The 12,541-nt window shown below is 27.0% G+C and overlaps 1 protein-coding gene and 1 non-coding gene across 2 annotated transcripts; one reads left to right on the top strand and one right to left on the bottom strand.

Annotated features, from left to right (window-relative positions):
• The first annotated feature begins 2,249 nt into the window (after positions 1–2,249).
• TRNAW-CCA (transfer RNA tryptophan (anticodon CCA)) lies at positions 2,250–2,321 on the top strand. The gene has a single exon. It is a non-coding gene; the product is annotated as a tRNA-Trp (tRNA).
• Positions 2,322–2,884: 563 nt separating this feature from the next.
• LOC114178555 (serine/threonine-protein kinase SAPK3-like) lies at positions 2,885–7,112 on the bottom strand. Its single transcript, XM_028064544.2, has 10 exons — positions 6,812–7,112; positions 6,381–6,544; positions 5,486–5,560; positions 4,737–4,838; positions 4,561–4,614; positions 4,395–4,487; positions 4,168–4,260; positions 3,886–3,990; positions 3,699–3,797; positions 2,885–3,324 (listed from the first exon to the last, which is right to left on the bottom strand). The coding sequence occupies exons 2-10, from the start codon at positions 6,501–6,503 to the stop codon at positions 3,052–3,054; spliced, it is 1,017 nt and encodes a 338-aa protein (XP_027920345.1). The 5' UTR covers positions 6,504–6,544; positions 6,812–7,112; the 3' UTR covers positions 2,885–3,051.
• Between the last annotated feature and the right edge of the window lie 5,429 nt (positions 7,113–12,541).

The following is a 12,541-nucleotide window of genomic DNA, read 5'->3' as shown; positions in this document are numbered from 1 at the left end:
TTCAAAATTTTTGACATATTTTGATTTTCAAATTTTAATAATAAATTAATATAATTATTTTAACTCAACTACATTAACTTTTTTTTATGTATCAAAATGTATCTATTTAATTTTAAAGTTTTGAAATTAAAATGTATAAAAGTTTTAAATAAGAATAAATTTCAATTTCATCTCAATATTGAGAGACTAAAAACACATTTAACTCAAACCTAAATTATTAATAAAAAAAGTTTATATTATTAGTTATACTAAAATAATTTAAAAAGTATAATTATGTTTTAAGTCATCAATAAATTTTTCAATCGAGTCCTGATAAATTTTTGTAATCTAGTAAGTACTAATAAAGTTAATTTTTTCAACTTAGTTCCTGTAGTTAACCTTTTTTTATTAAGCAGGTGACGTGGCTGTTAAAAGGCTCACATGCTTAGTATCTTGCCATGTTATTTTATTATTTTAAAATTTTAAAATTTAAAATTTATGATTTAATAATTTTTAAATTTTATAACTTTATAAATTTATTTAATTGTATAAATTTATTAGTTATACTAAAATAATTTAATAAGCATAATTATATTTTAAGTCATTGATAATTTAAGAACTTTTAGTTGAGTCCTGATAAATTTTGGTAGTCTATTAAGTACTCAATAAAGTTAATTTTTTTAAGTGAGTCTGTATGCTTAACATTTTTTTTGTTAAGTAGGTGATATGATTATTAAAGGGCTGACATTGCCATGTTATTTTATTATTTTAAAATTTTAAAATTTATGATTTTGTAATTTTTAAATTTTATAACTATAAATTATTTAATTGTATAACTATGTTTTTATAATTTTTTATTTTAATTAAAAATTGTATAATTATAAAATTATAATTTTATTATTCCAATAAAAAATTGAAAATATATTATAATTTTAAAATTTTAAAAATCATAATAACTTTATTTTTAAGAAATTCTTATAATCTTCAACTTGGGAGACAATTTATTGAATTTCGTATTGAGAATAATATTTTGGAAGTTGTTTCTACATTTTTAATTATGGAAATTGAACTCCATTGAGACAAATGTTCATAAGTGTTAATAAATACTTTGATCGAATGTTAATTTGGAAGAATTATTTTTATTTTATTTGAAATATGAGAAACTTAATTATCATGTTTAATTTTTAAAATAATAATTTGTTTTAATTGGTCTCTAATTTAGTGATTACAGAAAACTTCTGGTAAGACAGAAACATAAAATTAAAATTTGTAAAAGTTTTAATGGATAACAATATGATGTAATAATAAATTTTACAATAAAATTAATACATTACTTTTTATATCCACAAAATTTCTCAAACAATACTTTTATTTAAATTTATATTTTTTATATTTAATTTTAAATATCTATTTATTATCATTTAAAATGACATGATTTATAAAAAATAAAAATTTACTTGATTTAATTTTTTAGTATAACATATGAAATTTAAAAAGTTTGGACGGTGAGGGCATCTTCGGCTTCCATGGTGTTCCGTCCCTCACAAAAAATAATAAAATATTATTTTAATTTATTATATTTGAATATATGTGAAATTAATTTTTTTCCAATCAATAAAAATGGAAAATAGTAATATGATAACTTTAAAATTCTTGAAAGAGAGAAGATAAGGAAGAAGGAAAAAAGGTGATGGATGCATTATGGTAAGTCTAATAGATTAGGCCAAAATGAGAAAGTGATGTGTCTAGACTTTGTATGTGATATTATTTTCCTATTTTGTTTTGTTAAGATGAGACATGGACTTGGGTTGTACTATTAGCAACATCAATTATAAACAAAAAATGTAGATATTGCTAATTCAGAGTGTCAAATTAATTTTTAAACACTTGGACAATTATTTATCAATGCTTCAATTAAATACAATTAACAAGAACAAACATAATATAAAACAAAAATTCTAATAATGTGCTTCATTTAGAAAAGAAATTAGATTGCATGTTCCAAATGAAAAATAATAGTCGGTGGCCATAAAGATATTATATCACATTATAAAAAATATTTAATAGAAATTCTCTAAAGTTGGATGAAAATGTTATTGACTATTCATATTATTTTCATTTACAATTAATATGGTGTTTTCATGATGTTTACTTAATTCATTTGTATTCCTAAGCAGCAATTTGTTCGGAAGGGCTCAGATAACTTTACCAAAGAGCACTAACTTTATGTATATAATATTTTCTTAAGTTCAACATGTAAAATCAAAGTTGGATCTGTGGCGCAATGGTAGCGCGTCTGACTCCAGATCAGAAGGTTGCGTGTTCGATTCACGTCAGGTTCAATTTACTTTTGTCCTTTGAATAATCTTTATACATATACGCAAGCAATGAGAAATAAAAAATAAACGCTTTCAATTTCCAAAATTGTACGAAATTTTATTTTAATTTCTCAAAGATCCTCAAGATGTGTGAGGTACATACATTAATCACATTTGTTATATTTCTAAGAAAACAAATTGTTTTAAAATATCCCACCCAAATCAGTTCAAATATCATTATTAAGATTAATAATCATGATTCATGACTAAGGTATTATTTGTTTTAGATTTTGATATTTCTATTATAGTGTTGTTGGTAAAAAGTACTTTCCTAAGTTGAGAAAAAAGATTATTTAAATTAATTTTTACTAATAAAAGAATGGTGTAAAATGTTTAAGTGTGTTGAAATTAATACAAATTTTAAGATATTTACTGAAAAATAAAAAAATGCAAGTGTAAGAAAAGACATAATTTGTGGACCAAGCCATTTATTAAATCATTTAACAGTTATTCTAGGAAGACATTTTTTAGAACATGTTAAATAGTATTTCGATGCCAAGTAGTTTTAATTTTGAACTTACTAAAACTAATAACCAACAGCAGTGTTATCTTAATTCTATTCAAATAATAAACACATCCTATTTCAAGCCGGGTATAATAAGTATCTTTAGAACAAAAGTGTCCACAATGCCATAAATCTTGATAATGCTATGTCTTTATAGACAATCTAGCCATCAACTAACGAAGGTCTCCATCACACATGTTCAAAGTCACCACTAACATCAATTTCCTCAACATCCTCAATATCTAATGATCCAGTACCACCTTGCCCACCAATACCATCACCAGCTTTGGATCCTTGTCCTGGTACCCTTGCTTCTTGTATGATCTTCATGATTTCTTCCACCTTTTGGCTTGGTTGGTCTTTCTTTGTTTCCTCAAATCCTTTTCTTTCAGCTTCGATGATCTCTTTAGGCAAATTCTTCAGAAACCAAGGATTCTGTTTTATCTCTGGAATGGTGATCCTCTTTAACAAGGATCATAAATAGTTAGATTTAGAAAGGTGAAGACTCTCATTATTCTAGAACAAAATCAATGTGAGTTGCTATGGGTTAGATAAATGCATACTAATGTGAAATATGGATTGATCTAAGGTTCATTCGAACGAAACTTTGTAATTCTGTTATTACAGGTTGTATGACTAGTACACATGCTTTTAGAGAAGAAAAATGATTTATCGGCATCCAAAATACCTAATGACACTCAAAGAAAGAGAGAAAAAATATAAAATTTAACAATGCTATGATGTGATAGGGAGAGAGATACAGAGAAATGATAGGCGTTGATGGATGTTTAAAAATAATGAATATCATTGCTCTTTGGAGAATTAGCCATACATACCTTTGCAGGGTCAGCAACAAAGATTCTAGAGAGAAGATTCCTACACTCAGAAGAAACACGAACATAGTCGGGTATGGAGTACTGAACACCAATTATTCTCTACCAACCAGAGATTCGGAGTAAGTTTTCTTCCATATTAGATTAACCAGAAATGAACTGTTAAGTTAAGCAACTATCAAGAGCTCACCCCAATAGTCTTTCTGAAATTTCTAGGATCTTCTGGATCTTCAAATGGGTACGCACCAACCAACATGACATAAAGAGTCACACCACAGGACCAAACATCTGAAATCTACAAAAAAAAGACCAATTAGCTTAAGAAATTGGGCATTCAAGATCATACTATGAACTTTCAAATGGAAGTGGGAATGGTTTAAATTGTTAAACCATGAACCATGGCTTTTAATTGCCGTTGGTTGTTACTTGATATTTTCAAGTTCCTCAGGAAAATAACAAAAAGTCTCAATACCTTCCCATCATACTCCTTTCGTGACAGAACCTCTGGAGCAATGTATGCAGGAGTTCCAACTGTTGATTTAGGTTGAGAATGCAGTAGAGCAGACTACAATTACATGTTGAAATAGATAGGAAAGTCAAGAAAAATAATAAGAAACATATGTGTGCACAGAATATAATGTAATAATGATAGGCATGTGATATATTCAAAAAAGCATCTTGTACGTGAATGCTATTAACCTTGGAGTAACCAAAGTCACAAATTTTAAGTCGAGGAGATGGTTTTCCGTCCAAGAGAGTGTTTTCCAACTTCAGATCTCTATGACAAATTTCCTGAAATAGGCAGCATAACATGATATAAGAGATGAGCTTGTAATGAAGAACAGAATGGGTTCTGAGTGCATACCATTGAATGACAGTAGCTAACCCCGGATATTAGCTGCTGGAAGAAATATCTTGCCTGCAGTGCAGAGAATTCATTCACTTGGTAAATTTCAATATGAATGTATACCTTATTCCTGAATAGGGATTGCATGAAAGAAAAAGTAATAGATAAATCAACTACACTATAGATTCTACAACCTCATCTTCGCTAAATCGACCAGCACTACATATCCTCTCAAAAAGTTCACCACCTGAAGCATACTCCAAGACAATAGCTAAATGTGTCGGGGTCAGCAAGACCTACAGAAAATATATCTGATTCAGCATTTTATTGTGCGTGACTTCTTAAAGCTCTGAGTAGAAAAGGCATCACATCATGCTAGAATAACTGGAGTAGAATTTGATCCTAGCCCATGAAGAAAATAAACAAATTACAGCATTAGAAAAAGGGAATGATACTAATAAGCATTTTTTTTCTCCTTTTCAAATGGTACGAGTCAAGTTCATGGCTAAAGATTATCTTGTTGACTTCTTGATGGTTTCTTCTGAAGGTACTGGTCCAAGTGATTTCAGCAGATATTTTCATATCGATGATCTTGGCTTGCAAGATTTGCTGAAGGAGTTATGCGGAAAATTATGTACAGTACGTCACATCAATTTGAATTATGAGTCTGACTGCAAATGATTATGGCCCCATTACTTGTAGTAATAATATAACATTCCAAATGATGTTGTGCACATTATGTCAACAATTACAACTCGTTATAAAGGGACAACAAATTACACAATCAAAAGTCATTACGAGAAAAAATTTCAAGCAGAGTGCAACATGAGAGATGCAAGCACCAAAAATGAGAGCAGATAACCACTTGCTTAACTAAAAAACACCCAATTTCCCTTCAAATCTAACGAAAGGGGTAGTTTGCTGAAGAAAAGTAAGGTCTTACCTCTTTGAACCTGATTATATTTGGATGCCTTAAAGATCGGTGGTTAATTATCTCCCTCTGAACATTCTCATCAATCTGGTACCAAAAACATAGCTCACTCAGAAGAAAAACACATGAGAAAGATTTTGCACAAAAACTATAAAATCAACGTTATCCCTTTAAGCTTTGATGATAAGCTTCTCGTTGAGAATGGTGAAGTAAACTACATAAGCTCCATAGACAGAACAACAAAAATAATTCTGTATGTCATGTACATCCTAGACTAAAATTCTCCAATCATCAAAGGACGGTCAAAATTTCAACAAGAATGGCAAAGACATTAAGAAGAACTACAGAATTCAATTTTTATTTATTTGTACTTGAAATTCAAAAGAAGAAATGGGTTCCAATTGCTAGTAGGCAATAAAGAGTGAACTTTGGAGACTCTATGCGTTGCAGCATATTGATTCTCCAATTTTCCTTGAGATGATGCTGAATAAGACTTTCATGGAAACTACCCATCAGTAGAATACAGTATAAATTTCGAGAGTTGACTAGTTGAGAAACACAAGGAGGAAGGAAATATCATCACCAGGAAAAGTAGCTCCTCTGGTTAACAGATTCAAAACTCCAACCATTGTTATTGTACCTTGATTCATATGATATGATGAATCATTGAACATTCAATTTAAGATTTTGAAAGAAAAACATGGTCCAGAGATATCATATAATAATTCATACACTAGCATAAGAAAACACAAAAACAAAACCGATAGTTTCCAAATTCAGATCGTCAGGAAAAAGAGTAATCAATGCAAAGAAAATCTCTGAGCCTACAACAGCATTAGTGAGTACTCAGTAGTAGTCAATGGAATTTCACTGCAAGTGAAACAATTTGGCAAAAAAATAAGTTTACCTTTTTACCCCTCTCTATGTATTTGACGGCAACAAGCTCTCCAGTCTTCTTGTCTTTTGCCAACCTGGCCACACCAAAATTCCCAGAACCAAGCTCCTTCAATGGCTCATACCGTTCCTCCATGTCAACCTTCCCAAAAGCTACTACACCCACCTCTCAAGGACCTGTACACAGAGGACCCCAATAAGTGAACAACACACCTTAATCTTATATTCATGACAACAATATTTAATATATATAATATTAGCATGTATGTATGTATGTATAAAATAATAAATTTAAGAGGGGCCAGTTTAATTTAATTTAATACAAAGTGGCATACGCAAGAGCAAGGAAAAATTCAAAGAAACAAACATAATCAATCATGAGCGAATATAAAGAAGAAAAAAAAGTGATGTTCTTGTAGCTGCAGAGTTGAGTTGCTCACTCACCTTCGTACTCTCCTAGCAAATTACTCCGTGCAAAGTTGAAGGGTATTTTTTATATGTGGAAAAGTGATGAATGGAATATGGAGAATTTTAAAAGAGGGGTGAAGTGACAATGGTGTTTAAGAGCCGCTGAAAGAGAGAGAGAGAGAGAGAGAGAAAGGAAAAGAAAAGAAAAGAAAGGGTGTGAAGATGTTGTTGGTTGTTACGCGGCTTCTCTTTCATTACAATGATGAGTGTGCGCTTTGTAAAACGGAATGAAAGTTCGGATTGTCTTCCTCTTCAATTAAATTCACCTTTGCTTTGCGTGTCTTCCACTTTGCGCTTCATTTTATATCTCTTTCCGTTTTCTATACATGCTCATGTTCCAGGATTTTCGTCAGTTACATTTTTTTTCTCCACGTGTATCCAAATTCTGACATATTGTTTTACAGTAACTCAATTAAATGTTTTATTACAATTTATTATACTATTTAAAATCAATATTATGAATTTTCACATTATGATGATAGTAATTAGAAGAGAAATTCAAATGAATTTCATCTTTAATTTAATTTAATTTTATCTTTGTAAGAAAGTTTGTTCAAACATAACGAAAGTTTATTACAAAAATGAAAGGGTACTTAATAAATGAAGTTGGATTTACTAAATAAACTAAACATATATAATTTTTCATAAAACTCAATTAAGTTATCCCAAACTTCTTCTTAATAAAATACATTTTACATATAAGATATGGATTTGTTATTATTCGCGTTAGGCAAGGGGGATTAATCAAAGGTAATTGACAATCCAACCTCCACCGTGAACATTGGCACTATCAAAATAAAATAAGAGCAGAAATAAGGAAATTTTAAGTGAAAAATATGATAACTGAAATATAAATACATAATATAATATATTATGTGTATATAAAATAATTTTTTCTTTATTATATTCTTTTTCTTAATACACGCTTTTACTGTATTCTTTTTTTAAAAAAAAAACTTTTAAATTCATCATTTTAAAACAATTTAAATAATTTCTCATGATTGAATTAATATAATTTTCTGTATTAAAAGTTAATTATATTTATAGGAATGAGTACATTTCTTAGTATTTTTCTTAAAAATATGTATCATTATAACTTTTCAAAATTTAATACATAAACTTTCAGGCTACTAACAAATATAAATATATGATTTTTTTTTTATATATTGTAAAAATTATACACCAAATGAACCATAAAGCTCTTCCAATATAAATTAATATTTTTCAGGATTATAATACACTGATTAAAATATTAATCAATACTATTTAGTTAAAATAGTTTTTCTTTAATATTTTTGTGTCTCTTTCTAATAGAAGTGACAGTATATCAATTACATACAATTGTATATAAAGATATTCTCAGAAAATTAATTTCAAAAGATTAAAAAGACATGTATTTTAAATATAAATACAAAAGCTATAAAACGATAAATTTTCACTTTTATTGAAAATATATTAAATAATATGGACCATCATACTCCCTTTTTGCTTTTACATCAGTGGATTGGAGGATAAATTTAAAAGAGTTAAATTAGATTTGAGAGAAAAAAAAGACGAAAGTATAATTGTTTAAGTACGAGAAAAGATAATAAGAAATTGAGGAGAAATTTATGAATAATTTTATGAATGTAATAAATAAAAATATTTTAATGTTAAAAATCTAACATAGATTAGAGAATTTAGAATATATATATATATATATATATATATATATATATAAAAGTAAGTATAAATTTTATTTTAGAAGTCTATTTTGTGAGATTAAGTTAAATTTAAAGTTTACTTTAACATGGTATCAGAGTCATTATTAAAGTTTATATAGCGATATTTATTGTTTGTTAGACATATTATTTCGTTATTGATCGTTATTAACACACTCATTAATATCAAATCTTAAGTTGTACAAATTTTATCTTATAATTTGATTTTGAGTTTTTTAAAATTAAGCTTAAAATCCACTTCTTAATAAATAAAAAATTATGATTTGAAATGAACCAAAATAAACATTTAAAATTCGAATAAGTTATTTCTATTTTTTTTTCTACCATTTTAATTATTTACTTATTTTAACATAAAACTTATATTAATATTTTATAATTGTCGCCCACCCTCCCTCCTTTCCATGTCCATATGAGGGAAATTTTCACCCTCCGTAGATGAAAACAAATACACTCATAATTATCAATGAACTAACCGCAGTCACCATTAAAGTACCGTAGTCACCATTGAAGTTGTTATACCCTTTTATTACTTTTATGTCATTACATACAAGAATCAAAGAACTATAACAGTTATTACCATTAATGTAAGTAATAATAACAATATATTATTATCTCATACGTTTTCAATAAAAATAATATAAATACTTATTAATGTCTTTTTATTAAAAATATAAAATTCTGGTTATTTGCTAAAAAAGTTAACAAAAGTTTAACTAAAAATGCTTAAATTTATGAGCACCTTAAAATTTGTAGATATAAATATTAAACATTAAACTAAAAAAGAGAAATAAGTATTTGTATTATTATTATTATAAGTTATCATGAGTATTTTGATTGTATAAGAGAAGAAGAAAACAATATTGTTGGAAAGGGAAATGTGAATAGGGAAGATTCATAGGCGCGGTGACACGCGGAGGACAATTTCACAATGCTATGGGAAGGTGTGGGGCCCAGATGTGACTTCAATATGATAGGTTGCATGGATCTGCCTCACCCATAAATGCTGTGGAGAATATATAGAATTTACGATTCATTTCCTACAAGATAATATTTTGACCCATTTATTTTTAATCATAATTTAAATCACTTTTAGATATCATATTATACGCTAAAAAAATAAAATAAATAATTCAAAAGTAATTATAATATATTAAAATATCATTATGTACGTCAAAACTTGTGGTCTGTAAACTAGGTCCACCCACTCATTTCAAATCACCGAACACTAACCTCTGCCGCAATATTGTCCAAATGGACCACTTATTTAGTCTCAATATTGTCTTTCCTAAATTCTATAAACAACTTTGAAGCTCTCAATCAAGATAAACTCTGAAGTTTAAGATTCAACAATTTGATTGTTGATGTTCATCTTGGATTTTTTGTTTTCTTCAGTTGTTTTTAAAATTAGATAAAAAAACCTTTTATTTTCAAATTTCCGAAATAAAACATATCAAACGGGCCAAACCAAGCAAAGTTGGAAGCACACAAAATAAGAATTTGTGTATTGAAGTTTATCTTTTATGTGGTGGATCAAATGAGATGGAAGATGTTCTCGACAAATTATTTATATGGGAAACAACATCAATCTCAAATAACATGTTTAGTGAAGATTTTAATCCTAGGTAATGCCAAAATGCCATGTTTATTTTTTCCTTCCTCTTTTTCTCTTTAATTCTCTTATTTACTTTCTCTTGAGTTAAAATAAAAGTATAATTTTAACTTATACTACCGATGTATATTCAGACATATAATATAATGAATTTAAAGACCAATGAAACACCTACAATTTATAATAAATAATTAAAAAATATTTTGAGAATTAATATGATTGTATTTATATAATAATATTAGGATAATGCTAACAGGTATCTTAAAACATCGGTTAAGGAATAATTACAATAAAAAACATTACTATCATAATCAATACTAACTATTTAAAATATTTACTGTATAGAAAATGGTTGAACAATAAAATAACCTTTCAACACCAAATATTTTTTTTAGGGAATACATAATTATTGCAAGGGTCTTGTTAACCAGTGTCCTAGAACACTGGTTAAGGATAATTAATGTACATTGAATCATGCAAAAATACATAAATAAGTGTGATATTAAATAAAATTTAACTTAATAACTATTAATGCAACTTTATTTTATTTAAAGGACAAAAATACCCACAAATATTGTACATGTGTGTTTAATATTTTATTTAAGGTTTAATTAGTCGGATGATACCCACTTCCATCTAGATGTGTCAGTTTGATACTCGTTTTTAAAAATGTGTCAATTGAGTCCCAAATTTTGAAAAGATGTCTCAATTATGTCCTTTTCAGCAAAAAATTATTAACACCGTTAACGGTATTGATATTTAAAATGACTTACAAAATTAAATATTGATATTTATATTAAAACTTAGTGGTAAAAGTCATGAATTAAGTTAACGACTTTAGTAATTTTTGTGTGAAAGAAACATGATTAAGACACTTTTTTCAAGAGTTGAGACTAAATTGACACATTTTTAAAAGCAAGTACCAAACTAACACATATATGAAGAAAGTGGGTACCATCTGACTAATTATACATTTATTTAATGTTCACAAATAAAAGTTAAAAACCAATTAAATGATAAAATAACTATATTTTAATGTTGCTAAAAATTAAATATAATTAAACATAAAAAAATTTAAATTACAGAAAAACAACCAAAAAAATAGTGTTAAATATCTAAAAATTTAACAAAAAAAAGTTTAAATTAACAGAAAAATCAACAAAAAAATAGTGTTAAACATTTTAAAATTTTACAAAAAAAAATAAATTAAATTAAAGTATCAATTTGAGACTTCATTGATTTTTTTTTTTTTTTGCTTTTTAGTAGAGATTTTAAAAATTCTAAAGTCCTTGTTTTGTATGATAAAGTTATTGTCTAAAAATTTAAAAAGATATTTTTGTCTTTATAAAATTTGTTATGTACATTTATACTATTTTAATTACTGTACTTAATTATTTCAACTTTTAGTGTAAAAATGATGGTTGACATTCTCCTTAACAAATGTTCTTAGGATACTGGTTGACATTCTCCTTATTGCAATAACATTTTAATGGAAGTTGTTTATGTGGTTTGTGTATAGTTTTAAGTTGCTTCAAGGCAATTATCAAGGATAATTTATAAACATTAAAATTTACAAAAATTTATAGTTAACTTTGACATTAAATGGATTTTGAATATTGATCATTAATGCATTTACTTTATTTAGAGGACAAAAATACACTTAAGTTTTAGGGTCATGCTAACCAGTGGGCACTGATTAAGATAATTAATATGCATTGAATCCTATAAGAAATACATAGGTAAGTGTAATATTAAATTAAATCTGAACTAATCACCATTCATGCAATCTTATTTTATTCAAAAGACAAAAATACCCATAATTGTGTTTTAATGTTGTTAAAAATTAAATATAACTAAACATAAACATAAGGAAGTTTAAATTAACAGAATAATCAACAAAGTGTTAAACATTTAAAAAATTTATAAAAAATAACTAAAGTATCAATTTGAGATTTGATCGAAATTTCTTTCTTTGACTTCTCAATATTTTTTTCCAACACTCTGTATCAAAATTCCTTTCATTGTTGCTCTTATCTTTACCACTATCTCCATCCAATGTGAAATTTACCATCTACAAAGCATATTCAAAACAAAAAAGGAAAATTAGTTTGAAGTAGTAGTAGAAAGACAAATTTTTTCCACAAAAAAGTATAATAATTTCATCACTGAAGATTTTTTTTTTAATTACAAAACTCAAAGACATATCTTTCAAAGGGTTATCGTCTTCACATTTGAAATTTTCACTCTCAGAGACTCTTGAAGTGTCACTAGAGATATTTCTTTTTCTTTTCAGCAGAGACCTTAAAAAAAATTCCAAAGTCATTATTTTGTATCAGTACATTATTGTTTACAACTTTAAAAGGGTATTTTTGTCTT

The sequence above is a fragment of the Vigna unguiculata genome, chromosome 3 (assembly GCF_037176805.1).
Source record: "Vigna unguiculata cultivar grain cowpea cultivar isolate G323 ecotype 2 chromosome 3, ASM3717680v1, whole genome shotgun sequence".
NCBI classification, from domain to species: domain Eukaryota; kingdom Viridiplantae; phylum Streptophyta; class Magnoliopsida; order Fabales; family Fabaceae; genus Vigna; species Vigna unguiculata.
The sequence above is the reverse complement of the archived record's forward strand: the minus strand, read 5'-3'. Positions and strand labels throughout refer to the sequence as shown.